Genomic DNA, 17,668 nt, shown 5'->3' on the forward strand with positions numbered 1-17,668 from the left:
ATGGAAGCTGGACCAGTGTCTAGAGTTTAGAAGGCAGGGAGGTGAATGGAATGAGATGTGTTTGGAAAAGTGTGGAGCTTTGTAAGTATTGTTGAGAGTTTGGATTTTCTGGAAGTAAAAGGGAAACCCATTGTTGGGTTTGAAGGAAAGAAGTTACAGGGTCTGAAATGTTTTCTTAGAAATTGCTCTCATGCTAGATGAAAAGCAGACTGCAAAGGACAAAAGTAGAGTGGGATAAGCAAATAAGAGGCCATCGTCATAATCCAAGGAAAGGAACATGTGGTACAACAGTACTGTGAGGTTTAAACAAGAAGCAATCTCTGCAGAGTCTAAGACAGACGTAGCAGACAGACTGACTATCATTAAACCAGACTCCACCAGTTAGAGCAAGTGCTTTCATCTCGATACACCTCAGTTTTCTCCTTTGTTAAAGGAAGATCCTGACAGGATATATTTCATAGAGTTGTTGTAAGGATTAAATGAGTTTACAAATGAGTTCCCTGTTAGCTAAATTTGTGAAGAATTTCTCACCGTTACACATGCTCCCTCCTACACTGAGTTTTCAGATTCAGGCATTATTTTATTTCATTTTTGTCTGGCAATTGGAATAGCATGAGTGAGGAATGTGACCAGATAAATTTCTGTCCTCCTTTGCGTGCTGTATTTTACTGATGCAGTGGAGAAAATAGACAGGATGTGAGAAAAATAGCACCCTATGGATAATCAGTTATATTTTTCTTTCTTTGGTATCTACCTTGTCATATTACAGAGATCCAACACCTGGAACACCTATTTCTTTAATGTGATAGTCCCAATGAGACTATCTTGCTTAAGACCCAAAATTTAATATATTGTGATTCCTCTAGCATACTGTGGAACAATAATATAACATTGCCCTCAGGCCAGATCCCAGGCTATTTCCTCTTGTGATAGGTTCACCTCATGGAATAACACTTCTTGTTTTACAGGCATCCCAGGAAGTGACTATGTGAATGCCAACTACATAGATGGCTATAGGAAACAAAACGCCTATATTGCAACACAGGGATCTCTCCCTGAAACATTTGGGGACTTTTGGAGAATGATATGGGAGCAACGGAGTGCAACAGTTGTTATGATGACAAAACTAGAAGAACGATCCAGGGTAAGAATATCTACCTTCTCCCTCTTCAGACCTTTCCTCAGGTAGTCCCTATGCTGCATATTTTATTCTTTTCAGAATCTACCCTTTCCTTAAGCTTTGACTTTCCAACAGGAACAAATTGTGAATGGGCATCAACAACTCTGATAAAACCATTCTTTAACACTGAGTCTTTCAAGAAGGAAATTCTCTCATTACAATGTGATTGTCAAATATATATATATATATATATATATATATATATATATATACACACTCAAAAAAGTGGACAGTTTGGTTAGAGAAAATAAATATTAGCTTGAACCTCTTTCAAAAATTCACATTGAACAAGAACATACAGACTTTGGGGGAGAATCCCACCAATATATACTTGTCAGTATTTTTAATTTTTTCTTTCTCATAATCTGCAGGGTAAGATCTAAAATTCTGTGAAAGAGGCTCTTATATAAATTATTCAAATTACCATAAATTAAGTTAGGGCAGCCAGAAAAATGATGTGGGTTAATACACAGCTGAGAAAACACATAAATGTGTAGAGGACATTTTGCTACTTTAGCCTTTTCCAAAGTGAATAGATTTTAATAACAGAGTCATTGCTTGTTAAGGTCTAAGAAGGGGATTTTATTCATCATATGGGTCCAATATTATGGTGCATGGCACATTAGTTAAATGTTATTGATTTGCAAAACTAAAACATAATGGGTAAGCAGTATGCCATATTCCCAACTGAATATGCAAATATTGTAGCCATCTGATGAAAATCAGTCTTTAACCTTGAGAATTTAATGAAGGAGTCTCTGAAAAATCACTGAAGGCAGCACACACTCTCACTGAAGAGTAGGACATTCGGGCAGAGTTTGAGACCACTGGTGAGAGGTCTCTTTTACTGTGGTCACAGTAGTCTCAAAAAGATATTTAGAAGGAAGCCAAAGCCCAACTCCCCATTTTTTGTGGGACGGTTGAGTTTTTTTAAATGGTCTCCTAAGCTCGATACATGGCAGTTTCTTTTAGCCCAGGTATGTAGATGAGGGAAGAGTTGAAGGCTGTGCAGGGAATTCATAAGGGGAAAGCTCAGACTCAGGGAAATATAAAAAGTCCCAGCCATTACTTTAAAGGTGGAAGTAAAGGATATGGTACACAACTGGTTCAGCAAACCCAAAGCGCAATCAAACCTGTTTATAACATGTGAATTTTATAGAAATACTGAAATACCATCTGAAAAGAATTTAGATGAAAACTGTATGACTGTGAAGACAAATATCATTGTCATTCTTTACATGAAAACCTCATTAAAAATATGTAAATAGATCCATTATTGATCTGTACTCAGGGTAACCACCATATACCAAGTCCTGTAAAAATAACCCCCCACCCAATTGTTTCTGGGATATAACTCTTCATAATGCAACATCTAACACATATTAGACACACTGATATTTCACAACAATCCTGTGAGATAAACACTACTATGATCTCCAGTTTACATATGAATCAACGAAGCCTAGAACATTCCTGAGGTCACTCAAGGTCATTCTGCTCTCAAGGTCAGAGTGAGGATTTGAAGACAGGCAGTCTGGCTCCAGAACACACGTGCTTAACCATCAGGCCATATTGCCTGTTAACACTTCTGTGAAGCTGAGACAGCTGAACTATTCTATTACAGCATGCATGTAAATCCAACCTACCCAGACTGCTCTGCCTGGAGATACTGCTGGTAACAAGCAGTCATTTGCAAAAGCTGTTTTCAGTAAAACACACATTTTATCTTGACACTGCAGGCCTTCATTAAACCGTGCACAGAAACTTGTTTTGAAATAACCCAATGAAATTCTGCCCCTTTTCTCCCTAATTGCTTCTAATAATAAAGTTAGTTCTAACTGGCCCCACTGCCACCACAACATCTGATGGTAATGAGCAGTTCTTGGCGGAAGGCATTGTGACTTAAATACCTACAGTTTATCTTTATGTTGCAGGCTACCTTTTTTTCCCCACCTCAGACAGAGGAACTTATTTTGAAGTTACTAAATGAACCTCTGTTTGCTCCCTTCATTAATTACTTTTTGCTCTTGCAAGTTAGCTTTCTCCGTTGTTAAATGGCCTAAGGAGGCCAATTAAAATGCTGTCTTGTGATTTTTATTCTGTGGTGGTTCAGTCTGTACCCAAACTTGTGATGACCTGCATAAGTCAATATTGAGGGGTCTCAATGTCATCAATCTGAACATACAAATGAGCCCTGGCCCACAAGGCCCCAAAGCCCTTCATTCCCCAGTCCAAAATGCTTGAGAATGAATGACCAAATGCAACGGAGAAATCTAGCAAAGCACTGGTCCCCCAAATTATCTCACCTGCTCTTCCATCTTCTCCCTCACATCCTCCCACCTCACTTTTCCCTATCCAGTTGCTCTTTCACCTAAAGTCTAGGGTGCCAGGCGTTCCTGGATTCACAACTAAGAACTTGGATTGAGTTTATCTAAATAGTGGTTAATTGTTACTGAAATATATAGCTTTATACTTTAAGAACTCTGTGGGTTATGTGGGCTGATCTGGGGACTCAGTGAATTTTCAATTTCAAAGCAGATGTTTGAACTAGTCTGGCTTTATTTAGGGACTGCTTGTAGTCTCCCCCATAAAGAGAGGTGGTCCAGGTGGTTGAAACAAATCACCTCTCCAAGGGCTGAAGCCTGAAGTGTCATTATTTGGAAGAAGGCTCAGATTCTTGAAATAATATTCACACACACACCCCTTGGTATATAGAAAAATAAAGTGTGTGTATGTGTGTTTGTGTGCATGTGTGTGTAAACACTTCTGTGTACTACAGAATACTTGTATGCAGGAGTACATGTTGACTGGAGATTTGGTGATGGGGGAGATCGAAGAGGAAAGGGAAGAGAGGACAGATGATATTTCACAAGACTGCCTGGGGATACCACCATCAAAGAGAAGGGAATTATATGACACAGTCCTAAATAGGGGTGCCTTGCAGTCAGATGTGTGGGTTTAGATCCCAGCTATAGTGCTTACTAGGTGTTTGACAGTGAACATGTTACTAGGATTCCTGAAATGAGACTGAAAGTCTCATTTGTCCTTTTTAAATTACATAGGATTATTGTGGGTATTAACCAAGGTAAGGAGTCTCATCTGTTAGGGTTTGGTTGAGACAGAGAGCTGGGAAGATGTACCAGTACAATCTCAGTTTCCCCTAAAGTGGCTCTCAAATAATTCAGTTTTTGTTCCCAAATGCAATGTGTTTGTTTCTCTGTGGCTGACAGTGAATCCTGACCAGCCTCATAGAGTCATTGCTCATGATGAATTCTGCCCACTGTTCCCAGTGTAACACCCATGTACTGTGACCAAACAGAGCTCACAACATGGGCTTCTTTTGCACTTGCCTTCCCCAGGACAGAATCTCCAGAATCGAGACACTGTTGCAGGGAATTGTTAATCAGTCTGCACATGGACCACAAGGACATTCTGACTGCAGCTTCCACTGCAACCATATCTTGAAGCAATAGAATATGAAAATAATAATATCAACATGAATTACATGTAGTAATAATTGTCACTAAAGATAATATATTCTTGATAGCACGTTTACTTTTGATTCAGTTTTGCATTACCCCTCCCCATTCTCTTACTTACTTGACGGTGCTAGGGAATTGCCCCCTTAGTACCTATGTCCTGTGTTTTCTAGCTTTGTGCTTTGCCTCTCACTCAGGCCTTTGGATGATAAAGCAGCAGTGCTTAAACCTTTGCCAAGTTAGAACAGCTCACTCACACAAAAGGCTCTTGGGTTCATTAACATGTATTAGAAGTTTCACTAGCCTTTTGTTAAAGAACTGACCATTCTTAGCATTTCCTTTGCTAAAGAAGCCCTTCCAAGTGTGATGACTTAGGACTCAAATTGGTCTTTTGGAAACTTAAGTTCTTTGATTTCAAACACTCCCCCTCAAATGTGGCCTTACAAGAATTCTAAACTTAACTGAGAAGACTGTTTGCATAGTGTGTGCTTTCAGCTATCAAACCCTGAAGAGAGAATGTGTACATTGAATATTTCTGAGTTTCATTTGGATAAATAAAGAAACAAAACAAAATATAAGGCTATAAACTAGACTTTGAAAGTAAAGTACGATTGCTGCCTGAAAACACACAGATCAGTTTAAAGCCTTGTAGAATGTGCTGTGTGACATGAGATACTGTTAGTAGGTCTTATTCTACAATTTCCATCTTTTTTGCCAAATCCTCTCAAGTTCTGCATAGTTCATTGATTCTGTAGCGAGTCATTCTCTTGTGCCCTAGAATGTGGTCTCTAATTGTTTCCATGTTTCATAACATGCCAGTAAGCACATGAATTGGTTTGGGCAACCACATGGAGGGAAGAAAATTTTCGGAAAAAATGAAGCACTAGTAGGAGAGTAAATGTATACAGCTGGGATTTCCACTCCAAGGGTGTTATTTGTGGGCAAGTAAGACACATGGTTGGCAGCCTGGTTTGAACCATTGGAGTTTCCAAGGTAGGATTTGCCATGGTGACTCCTGGCCCAGGAACCTCTATTATTTTGTGAGCGATTGTCTATTTCTTTCCCCCCCTTCATCTATTTCCTTTGGCTGTTCCTCTTCTACTTTGTTTCCCATCCTAAGGAATACAAGACAGAGGGAATGTGTAATCCTCATGCTTAACAAATTCTTCAACAGCCTTGATTAGAGCTACAAGCTGAAACAGCTTAACCAAGGTTAAGGGATAGCTGACTTTCTTTTGTCCTCACCAGCTTGCCCTTACTCACTGCCCATGGTTGAGGCTCACTGATGTTTCTGTTGTCTTGCAAGCTTTCTAATGGGAGTTGAATCACTTAAGGTGCTATTATTGTGGTATTGTGCTTTGATTAGTGCTATAAATGTTGAGGATAAGGAGTGAAATTTTGACCCTCAACAAAAGGGACATGATTTGAACTGCCATTCAGTGTGGGCCACATTGATTAGTGGTATAAGCATAGGGTTAGAAGTGAGGAATTCTACACTTGGTTTCCAGACCATCTAAATCCCATTTTCTGTTCCCAAATAGAAAATTATGCAACTCAGTTGATGGTATACATTGCTAGAGCAGGTCAAATGTTTTGTACATCATGACTTTAGTTTATCATAGGTCATAGCAGGGGAAATTCCTTGCTCCACTGAATTTTGTTGTTTGTGCTGATGAATGGAAGATAGATGCTGTCAAGGCCTAAGGGACTCGGCTGGTGTTAACAACATTGTATTAATAATTTAGGGAATAAGAATACAGAGACTTGATATTTGATGGGTGGAGCACTTCTGACCTAATGATCACTCCCTCCACCTCCGATGTCCTCCCCTGTCCATGAACGTCTCCTTAGTATATTTCCCCCAATACAGAGGGAAGGTGAGACATGTTCACATTTGGTTCTATGGCCAAGAGGACAATTCTAGGCAAAGGACATTCTGATCAAATGTTTTCTTGTTTTCCTGTAAAACACATCTTGAGATTCTTTTCATATTGTGAGGTCCTTTTGGGTTAGAAGTTGGCAGAATCCTGTTGAAGATTATAAATGGTAGTGTTATTGTTTTCATTGTCGTTATCGGTTTTGGAAGGCCCAGCCTTGGCCAGCGGCAGACTAATTCTTGGCCTCTCTGGTTTGTCAAGGTTCGGTAAGTTTAATGGAGAGCAAATGCTTTCCAAATGCCAGGTCTGTGTCCTTTTCCAAATAGAACTGGAAGCGCCGAAGGCCTTAAACATTTAATTTCTCAAACTGCAGCCTAAAGCACTGCCTATCTACGGCAACAGAAACTGCTTTTTCCTTAAGCAACTGTAGAAACGGCAGCACAAACATTGCCTTTGGAGTCTGCATGATGTATGGGATTGTTTCTGAAAAGTGGTGGATACTTAATGTAAATAGGACACTGGCAACAAAAAGAATGATGCTCATATTGGCAACCTAAAAGATGTTTGGGTCCTTATCTAGCAAGTTCCACACTCTTGGTTTTCTCTTGTCAACAGACACAATGTCAGATAAAAGAGAAAGAATCCCACCAATTTCTTACTGTTTGTTAGTTTCTCACATTTTCTACCTTCTTTCCCCTACCCTCATCTCCTCGATTTAGAAGGGCAGCCTACCGATTCTGGCCCCAAACAAACATTCTCAGGAAAGTGAATGAGAGGCATCCTGGCCTATGAAAGAGCTGGTCTGGGAGGAAGAGATGCGATTTTGCTCTTGGCAACTTTGTGCAAAGCCCCTCTCATTGTCCACATTCATGTTTGTAGCACTCCCAGGCTGGTGAGGTCACTTCTAAAATTTTAAGAAGTGTGGATCAATCTCTGTTTCAGGCAAAGCTGAGGTTCAGCTGCTCTGCACCAGTATAAATGTACTAGTTGTTAAAATGCTAAAATGTATTGAACTACTGGTGTACAGAAACTATCTTTTCATTGAAACTTTAAATCATCTAATATACCGCTCAGTAACAGTGACACAGGAGTGTTGCTGGGACATAGGCAACCACTGAGCAAATCCAGGCAGACACCGAGATGCCCACAGGGCTATTTAGAGCACCCAGCCGCTGCCAGCTGTGATTGGCGCTGAGGTGCAAAATCTAAGGACCACAGCTATGTGGGAAGAGCTGATATTTAAGTGCTGCCTCGCCAGGATAAAGAGGTACTTCATAGAGTTTTCCTCGGGTTACAACAAAGTGCCAGAAACCTGAGATGTAATGACTATCAATTTAATGGGGGATGTCATTAGAAAAGTGTAGTGCACGTCCCTATATGAACTTCTGGTGGGCACATTGTCCTAGTCTGTTGCCATAGCCTGGGTGGCTTATAAACAACAGAAATCTACTTCTCACAATTCTGGAAACTGGGAAGTATAAGATCCAGAAGCCAACAGATTTGGTATCTGGTGAGGATCCACTTCCTGGTTCACAGAAAACTGTCTTCCTTTTGTATCCCCACATGGTAGAAGGAGGGAGAGAGCTCTCTGGAGTTTGTTGTAAGGCATGAAGCCTATTCAGGAGGACTGCACCCTAGACCCAATCAATTCCCCAAGGCCAGCTCCTCATACCATCACACTGGGGATTAAATTTCCACCTATAAATTTGGGGGGGGGACACAAAATTTTAGTCTATAGCACACATCAAACAGAAGGAAATATCGATTTTTTGAAGTGTTCAAATGGTTCAATGAACTAATAAGCATTTTTATAATGAATAATTTGGTTTATTTAGAGAATAATATTTTTCAACTTTCTGGTTTTATTTATGAAAAGCTATTACTGCACTGGTAGTCAAATGCTTTAATATTGCTCTCATTTCAGGTATTCCATTGTACTTGATCTCCACTATGTAGTGGTCAACAAAAAGAAAATGAAGAAGGGAAATACACAAACCAGACTACCCTTTTGCCATTTGAAAATAGATATGGCCAAATGTTAGTTGAGTGAAAAGAATGACATTATCACTGAAAGACAATAGAATCATTGAGATGATCTCCATACTTATTTTTGAATAATCAAGTATTAAGCTGGTCTTTAAAACTGCCAACCTATACAAACAGTTCAGCATATAATTTATCCACCCACTAAAATATATCCTAATAATTTTCTGAAACTTCCTTTTATTATGTTCTCCCTTATTAAATGTGCATTGATGAGCGTATATTAACATTCCCATAGTCCCAATACCAACTTTGACTTGTATTATCTAATGTTAGCGTACTTTCTATTCGCTCCTTATAAAAGGTTCTTCTGACCAAACATAGTAGATACCAATTTCCAGTTACTTTCAGCAACAGTTATGCTTTCCTGTCTATCATTTATTGTTTATTCTAAGTCCTTTGGATAAATTATCTGGCCCCAGGCAAACTTTTCGAAGTACCATATAGCAAGTGGATTTCGCATCAGTGACGCTGGGACCCTTTGAAGGTATTGGTTTATTACATTTGGAATTCTTTTTTTTTTTTTGAAGATTTTATTTATTTATTTGAGAGAGAGAGACAGAGATTGCGACAGAGATCACGAACAAGTGGGGAGGAGCGGGAGAAGCAGACTCCCCGCTGAGCAGAGAGCCTGACGCAGGGCTCAAACCCAGGACCCTGATATCATGACCTGAGCCGGAGGCAGACACTTAACTGACTGAGCCACCCAGACGCCCCATACTTTGGAATTCTGTTGCTTCGCCATGCTGCTGCCATGCTCAATGAGTCTCTGTTAAATTGAAATGAAAAGGTTTTGCTTTAAGAAAGTTTTGGGCAATTTAAAAATAAGTCAATGCAGACCACAGTATAGTTGATTATAAAGTTGGCCTCCAGTTGTTGAATATCTGTGATGTGCCAAGCACTTCCAAGATAAGCCATATGGAAGTCAAACTCGAACTAGATAGAAAGCATTTCTCCGAAGCACAGTCAGCAGACCTACTGGATAAATCCTACATGATATTTCCAATGACAAGTTTTATCATTCCATCAATTTGCTTTTAATAGGTTGCCATGAAAGAGGGGATATAAATTAATTCCATAGCATACATTTAGTGATGGTCAGCTTGTTTTTTCCATAATTATGAAGAAATTAAGCTACCATATAAGGGTAATCACTTTGTAATAATAAAAGTAAGTATCTCCTCCAAATTTGGCCAGAAATCTGAACTGTCTTATTTAGGTTAGGCCTCAAATTGAGTTACCGGGTAAGGTTTCTAAACCACAGCCTGGGTATCATGTTCTGCTTCTCTCCTTTTCCCCCTCAGACACTAAATCATTCTCTTCTCACATCTGACTAGGACCCAGGTAGAGTAAGGGAGTTATTTGAAAATCTCACAACTATGTATTTGAAGAACCAGCAGATGAAAACGTACCTCTATATTTAGTCAGTAAAGCTGATGGATTGGGGGCAGGACTGCATCTCATTTCACGTTGGTGTCCTCACAGTTTCTAAGACTTAGCAACTCCTAAATACATATCCATGGGGATTAATAACATGTTTCTTTTGTTCACATTTAGAATGATTACATTATTTAGAACAACAATCATAAAAAATTGGGAACATAGTCTAACTGAGAACTAGTAATAGCTGTTGCCTATTGAATGCCTATTGGGTTTAGAGATTCAGGTGCATGGTTTTTGAGCCTTATGATAGCCATGATATTATGTTACAATATCATGCTGGAGATATTGTACCCATTTAACAAATGAGGCTGCTGGACTTTGGTCCTAAAAATAGAGAAGCAGTTTACCAGCCATCCAGTTAGACTGCCCAACCTTCTATGCATCAGCCCTGAAGATGTAGTCAGTCACTTCAGAATCAAAGAGGAAAAGGCAAGCATCAGTATTTGTGTTCAGGAGCTGCTGCCTTCTAGTTCTTAGATGCTCAGAGGGGAGCCTCCTACACTAGTCTCTGTGCACAAAGCCTAAAAGTGGTAACTCTCTCTAGAAATATCTTCTGAGATTTTCTCCCAGGGGAAAAGAAGAAAAGGTGGAGGGAGGGGCTATTGTCCAAGTAAAAAACATTTCAAGAGAGACGATGAAGCAAGTTCATTTGCATTGGATAATTAGAAAAAAAATAATTTCTAACTGTTCTCCTGTGCCCTTGTTCTCACTCACTCACTATACTTCCCAATTGCTTTCTAATGTTGAAATCAGAAATCGTTTGTTTAGTGTATGGCTAAAAATGAAGGACTTAAAAGAATGTCAGTAAATCTGAGCCCTTAAATGTAACCCTTAGAAAGCAGATGAAAGCGTGTGGGCTACTCAGAGAATGAGAGAGAGAAGAGAGTGCCCAGGTACTTACTAATGAAGGGAAGAGTGGATTGCTATTGCTGTTCCGAGAAGCCTGTGGAAAGCTTCCAATTCTGCTGCTGAGACCATATGTGTGCATGTGTACATACAGTAAAATACTTATTTTTTCATAAACTCCCTTTGTGAAATATTTCTTGAGGGAAAACAACAGTGTTTAAGTATACTTGCTTGAAAAAATTGCTTCCAGTTTTTTGCTGTTGAGTTTGAAACATTTTAGAGCAGGGTTTTTGTCTGAGTTGGTTTTTTTGGTGTTTTTTGTTTTTCTGTTTTTTGTTTTTTTCATAAAGAGTAAGATTCAAGTACATTATTTCAACTGAGTACAAAAGCTTTCTTTCCCCCTTCTTTTAGCTAAAAATGTTCACAACATTCACTCCTTAAAGTAATGTTTTCCAGTATTCTTTTTTCCTAAAGGAGTCAGAGTATAAGTCAATAAGAGTTGCAGTTTTAAACTTAATACTTGAAGTATGAGAATAATTAGTGTAACTTCAGTTTTTGCTATGTCTTAGGGATGGAGTGGAGTTGTTGATGGAAAGTCACTAAATAATGAAACAACTCTTCCAGAGGTCACATAAAAGCTGGCTTATGGTCCTATCTTTCATTTCCTTTGTCTTATCTCACCAAAAGGTCTGATGATAATCAATTCCCAGCTTTGAAATATAATTGCATTGAATTTGGTTCAGTGCATCGTACTGACCTTATAGATCATTTCATTGCATCAACCTGCTGTTTTTGTGTCTATCATAGTGATATTTGTCCCTATGGGATTTGAACTGTTGATCTTTATTTGAAAGGGTTGCCATCCAGCTGAAACTGTTAAATAATGAGTTGAGTTTCTCTCTTCATTTTTTAACTAAACACATTGCTGACATCCTCTCAAATGTTGCAGTAAGAGGTCTCCAAAGTTACTTTTGTCCTTTGCAGCGAGACATCAACTTGACATCTATTTTATGGTTTAAATCAGAGCCTTTGGCATAATTTTTGTGATTTTCTTTCAATCTGAATCATGGCTACTTAAGTAGTGTTGGCTGTATTCAGGTGGTACCCTCTGCTAATTCCACCCACATACAACTTAGGTTTTAATGGATGATCAGAGAACATAAGAGGTACTCAGTCAGGGTCATGCTATATCAATATTCTCCTTAGAGAATTGTCTTTCCCTTGTGTTATTGTTCTTTAAGTAGATCATATCATAGAAATATAAACATAGAAGAATATATTATGCATCTAGAAAACATGTAAGTATGTTTAAAAATCCAATTAAGACACAAATTGCCCATCTTTCTTGAACCACTCTTGTTTGTTTTTTATAAAATAGGTGTTTGTGTGGTTTCACCATTGAAATAAAGGCATGAGAGTCAAACCTTGTAAATTCAACCTCCACTTGGGCGCCTGGGTGGCTCAGTTGGTTAGGCGACTGCCTTCGGCTCAGGTCATGATCCCAGAGTCCCGGGATCGAGTCCCGCATCGGGCTCCCTGCTCAGCAGGGAGTCTGCTTCTCCCTCTGACCCTCTTCCCTCTCGTGCTATCTTTCATTCTGTCTCTCTCAAATAAATAAATAAAATCTTTAAAAAAAAAAAAAATTCAACCTCCACTTTACTGTATAACTGTACATTACAGTGGTTTTCTCCTTTTTGTTGTCTAGGAAATTGGATAGAGAATAAAACCTCTGCCTTTTCAGAAGGCCCACTATCTAGATTGAAAGAGCCTGAGTCCTTTGAAGAGCAGATGCTATGTCTGTGAAAGAGAAAATTACAATATTATTCACAGAATGCTACTAATATTTATATTCAACATAAAAGCAAATAATTATCTAGCAATTCTATTCACTGGACCAAAAAATTCTAGTGTCTATGATAATAATGCCTCATTGCTTTTGTTTAAATCTAGAGATTATGACTTTCGAATCTTTCTTTTTCAACTACACGGTGTGATTCCTAATATAAAATGGTACTAGATTTCTTTACCTAGAGAAATGCATTTCAGTTAAGAATTATTCCCATCTTTTCTTTTAATCTGAGATAGAAAGGGTAAATATATTCTTATCTATGACCTTACTAGAAAATATAGTGTTGTGTTTATCATTTTTTATTATGCTTTTTAATACCCACAGTACCTAGTAAGTTTGAAATGTATTCCAGACTTGGAATTATTTTTCTGTTGCATGTTAAACTACTTGACTTGAATACTTTTTATGTGCTTTTGTTCAACTCCACATAGAAATTGTAGATTATTCATCTGAAATGAATGAATTTTAAATTATTTTAACTTTGCACTATTGTATGACCTTCTGAGACCGGTTTTAAAGAACACACAGCTCTTTTTCCACTACACATTACCAATTTAATTTGTTTTGGATGCAAATACCATTTATCTTGTATTTTTTACAATGCCATGTTGTTTATTATACTTTGATAGATTCACAAATCATTTCTAGTTTTCTTTAAACAAGTGTATTTGGAAATTGTGATAGTTCAAGATGGTGAACTAGTTTGTGCCTTTTAAACCTTGATGGGTGAATACTAACTGTCTCACCATGTCATTTAAATGGCTGAGCATAATCCTCCTGATGCGATTCATGACATATATCCCAGAACAAACTTGTGTTTTCTTTTTTATTTATTTTTTATTATGTTATGTTAATCACCATACATTATATCATTAGTTTTTGATGTAGTGTTCCATGATTCATTGTTTGCATATAACACCCAGTGCTCCATTCAATAAGTGCCCTCTTTCAAATTTGTGTTTTCTTTTCAAGTACTCTAAAGTTTCAAATACCGCTTTCTTTATTTTACTCAGCAACAATCTGCAATTTATTTTTCTCCAGGAAAATCGAATCTGTTACTGCTTAGTATTCCTACCAGTTTGAAAAATGCGGTTTATATTGGCATTAGAGCAGTAATTTACATATATGGGATAACAAGAATACATGCCAGAAAAAGATCAACATAAAATGAAACACCAAAAAGCTGTTTTCCTTCAACAGCAACTCCGAGTGAGGCAAATAGAGAAATTGATGAGCATCTGCCCTGAATGTGTCACTTGTTTCTCCTAGGTGAAGTGTGACCAGTACTGGCCCAGTAGAGGCACAGAAACCCACGGGTTGGTGCAAGTGACGCTGCTCGATACGGTGGAACTGGCCACGTACTGTGTGCGGACATTTGCACTTTACAAGGTTTGCCTTTTATTTTTTCCCCCTCCGTTTCCCCTTTCCATTACTTAAAGAAAGCATCTTTTGAGAAATCAAATATCTTAAGACTTTAATCTTGATTCCACTGGCAACGGTGAAGAATGAAATAATTCTTCCATTATCACTCAGCAATTTTTCTCCTTGTCCAGTGATTTATAAGTAAATACGGAACTCTCACTCTGAACAGAAGTTTCCGCAAATGAAGAATAGATGAAGAAGAGCTAGTTCTTTCTGCAAATTACAACAGGTGCACTCCTGATAGTTATACCTAAAAAATATAATGCTTCTCACCTAAGAATGTTTATCTTCCTGAGCAAATAGTTGTCATTTACAAATAGCTTAGTGTTGATAGTTCCAAAGAGTGCATCTTCCCAAAGGTCATAGGGTAGGGGAAGGAATTAAGATAGCATATTTCCATGTTACTACTCATCACTACAATCTGAGGCTAAGAACACAGAATCTTACCCAGTCTTCCTGCTTCACAGAATGGGTCAAGCGAGAAGAGAGAAGTAAGACAATTCCAGTTCACTGCCTGGCCTGATCACGGCGTTCCAGAGCACCCTACACCTTTTCTAGCTTTCTTACGGAGAGTCAAAACCTGTAACCCTCCTGATGCAGGTCCCATGGTTGTACACTGCAGGTAAGAACCACTGAGAGCATTTGTTTTTCTCATAGTCAGAAGGTCCAAGAGGAAACAGAAAGCTAAATTGTTCCTCATTGGATATTCTCCTTCCAACTTTTTGATTCTCTGGGATAATAGATCTCTTTATAAATAATACAGGTGGTTTTTAGTCAAATGAGGTCCATACTAACATTTGTAGAAAGGATTTGATATAGATGAATATGCCTCTCTGGAGGCGATAAGCAACTATGTATGGTTCATGCTATTTTCTCTTTGGAGTAAAAATAAATAAACATATAAACACAAAATTAAGTGTGCACATGGCAATAAATAGATGAAACAGAAAAGAGTTAAGAATCAATCTTGTGATTTGGTTCAAGTTTCATCTGTGTGAGGAATATTCTTTAGAAATGAGATAGATAGATGATAGATAGATAGATAGATAGATAGATAGATAGATAGATAGATAGATAGAAAGATAGAGGAATTGCTTGACAAGTTCTTGTGGCTTGGGCTGATACAACCTTTTTACTATATATAGGAAAGAAAATTGCCGAACAAAATAATACTATAAATATAAAAGCTTTTTTTTTTTTAAGATTTTATTTATTTATTTGACAGAGAGAGAGTACAATCGGGGGAGTGACAGGGAGAGGGAGAAGCAGGCTGCCACTGAGTAGAGAGCCCGACGTGGGGTTCGATCCCAGAACCCTGGGATCATGACCTGAGCCAAAGGCAAACGCTTAACTGATTGAGCTATCCAGGTGCCCCTAACTATAACAGCTTTTAGATACCTTCTACATATTAGTATTATCAAGTCACATATAGAAACTATACTAATCTGAGTTTTAAAAATTTAATATAATATAAAGACCTATATTTTGGAAGAATTTATTTTATGTACTTGGAGGTAATAAGCCTGTATTTCTTTTGAAATGTTGTATAATTTATGATTATTTTTTACTTAATGCTGAGTAACAATCTTTATGTCACCACTCAGATTCTACTATAAATGTGTTTATACATTTTTACTATTTAACTGATTTCTTACCACTTCCTTAGTTCCTCTCAAGTATCATTACAAACATATTACTAAAGATACCTAATCAGATTCTATATATTACTATACAAACGTATAATTCATATAATCCATAATAGTTCTTTGTAAATTGGGTACTTCAAATATGAGAGAATATGATTTTTTTCCACAGACAAGTAAAATTGCTGTGGGTAAGTATATATGAAAAAAAGAAAGCATCTATCATAAACCACTTCTATCATCACTTAATAGTATAACTCTTTCATATCCTATATTATACTTGAGCATAATACAGTGGATCCTAAAAATGCCTCTGTTTTTACAAAAAGATGGGGACAACAGATAGAGCAGAATAAAAGCAGTAAAATTCACCTGACTAACCCATGCTACAGTGGTAATTGTTAAACAGCAGCCTAGCAGGTTTTGAACAAGGAGATGTTTTATTTCTCTTTCCCAACAATTTTTCCCCGACAAAAACTAATAACACCACATTATATTTATAGAGTATTTTACAAATTCCAAAGCACTCTCCCATGCTTTTCTCTGTTTGATGTTCTTAAAGGTATGTCGGATCAAGAGAAGAGAGCAGAAGAGAAGCTACAGGGTTTGGTTCAAGTACTGAGAGCTAGGAAGCCAGACATAGTCTGGCTCATGTTTTATAATCTAGTACTTACTTCTCTGGAACTGACACTATGTTGCAGTGTTTTGCATGGTTCTGAAACACTAGAAATTATTTTTCTTAATTTGAGCCAATGCTCTTGCATCTTGACAGCAGATTTCTGGTTCTCCTGCCTGTTGGTTTCGGCAGGCACTAGTTTGACCAGTCGGTATACTCTGTCATATATCCTTCTTCGCATATGTCAGAGTCACTGTGCTTGGTGACATGTCCCCACCCCTGCTTGGCACCAGCTCCACTTGATTATGAAGATCACACATGAAATGTTTTCACATGAATTTTGGCTGCAGGATAGGGAAACAGGAAGTTTGGGCTCACTGAAGAAAGGTTGCCCTCATATTCCTAAAGGCGAAAATGCAGTTCACACAGAAATACACATACAGTGATATATACACAAGCACACACACACACATTGAGATATATATAAATACAGATAAAAATGAAGTAAACCTAACTTGGACGTTTTCACAAAACATTGTATTTGCATTACAGTTTGAAATACAGCATGTTCCCTGTCTCAAAATATGCTTCCCGTTCCTGTAAATTAAAGTGGAGGACCTGGGATCCTCGATGGAGTGATTGATTGACTGATAATTTAAAAACACAATTTATGCTCTGTTGATCTTAAGCAAGGTGTAAGACTTTATGCTAGATACTTAGTTGGGTCCAGAAAAGTTTGCAGGCAAGAAGGAGAGATGAGATAAATAGCTATATGCATTATTTTGAGAATATACATACACTCCTATACCCCCGCACCCCGATCTTATGTCAAGCCACCTGGACTCACCTCTGAGAGATACAGAAAACTTCGGAGAAATAAGGAAACAAAGATGAATGTGCAGAGCTAATAGCAGTTGACATTTGGAAGTGCTGTGCCTGAGGCTCTGGAGAAGCTTTGTATTAAACAGAAAAGTAGGTATATCAGTAGAAGAAATTTATTAGTGACTTTGAAACAATGAGGGAAAGATGCAGCATAAACTGAGCTCTGAGAAATGATCTGTGCTCACCCATAAGTTATCTCATGTGTCTGTGAGAAATCCTGGCCATGTCCACACTGTTACCATGCAAATCAGCATGAATCACTGACATGGATACAGTGTATGTTAAAACCTCAGAGCACAATTTTTCTGATGGAGTGGCAGAGAAAAGTCACTGCAGACAAAAACTGCTTGTGTGGAACCCAAGAAATGCTAGTTTAGAAATCATCTCT

At 38.0% G+C, this 17,668-nt stretch overlaps 1 protein-coding gene across 39 annotated transcripts in view; it reads left to right on the forward strand.

Moving 5' to 3' along the window:
• PTPRD (protein tyrosine phosphatase receptor type D) overlaps window positions 1-17,668 on the forward strand; it is a 540,170-nt gene that overhangs the window by 475,821 nt on the left and 46,681 nt on the right. For all 39 annotated transcript variants that reach the window (XM_027615436.2, XM_027615438.2, XM_027615450.2 and 36 more), the window contains 3 exons: window positions 969-1,144; window positions 13,987-14,106; window positions 14,607-14,761. In XM_027615436.2, the coding sequence (XP_027471237.1) occupies window positions 969-1,144; window positions 13,987-14,106; window positions 14,607-14,761 (451 nt within the window). The remainder of the gene's footprint in view (window positions 1-968; window positions 1,145-13,986; window positions 14,107-14,606; window positions 14,762-17,668) is intronic.

Source organism: Zalophus californianus, chromosome 13, assembly GCF_009762305.2.
Source record: "Zalophus californianus isolate mZalCal1 chromosome 13, mZalCal1.pri.v2, whole genome shotgun sequence".
Taxonomy (NCBI): domain Eukaryota; kingdom Metazoa; phylum Chordata; class Mammalia; order Carnivora; family Otariidae; genus Zalophus; species Zalophus californianus.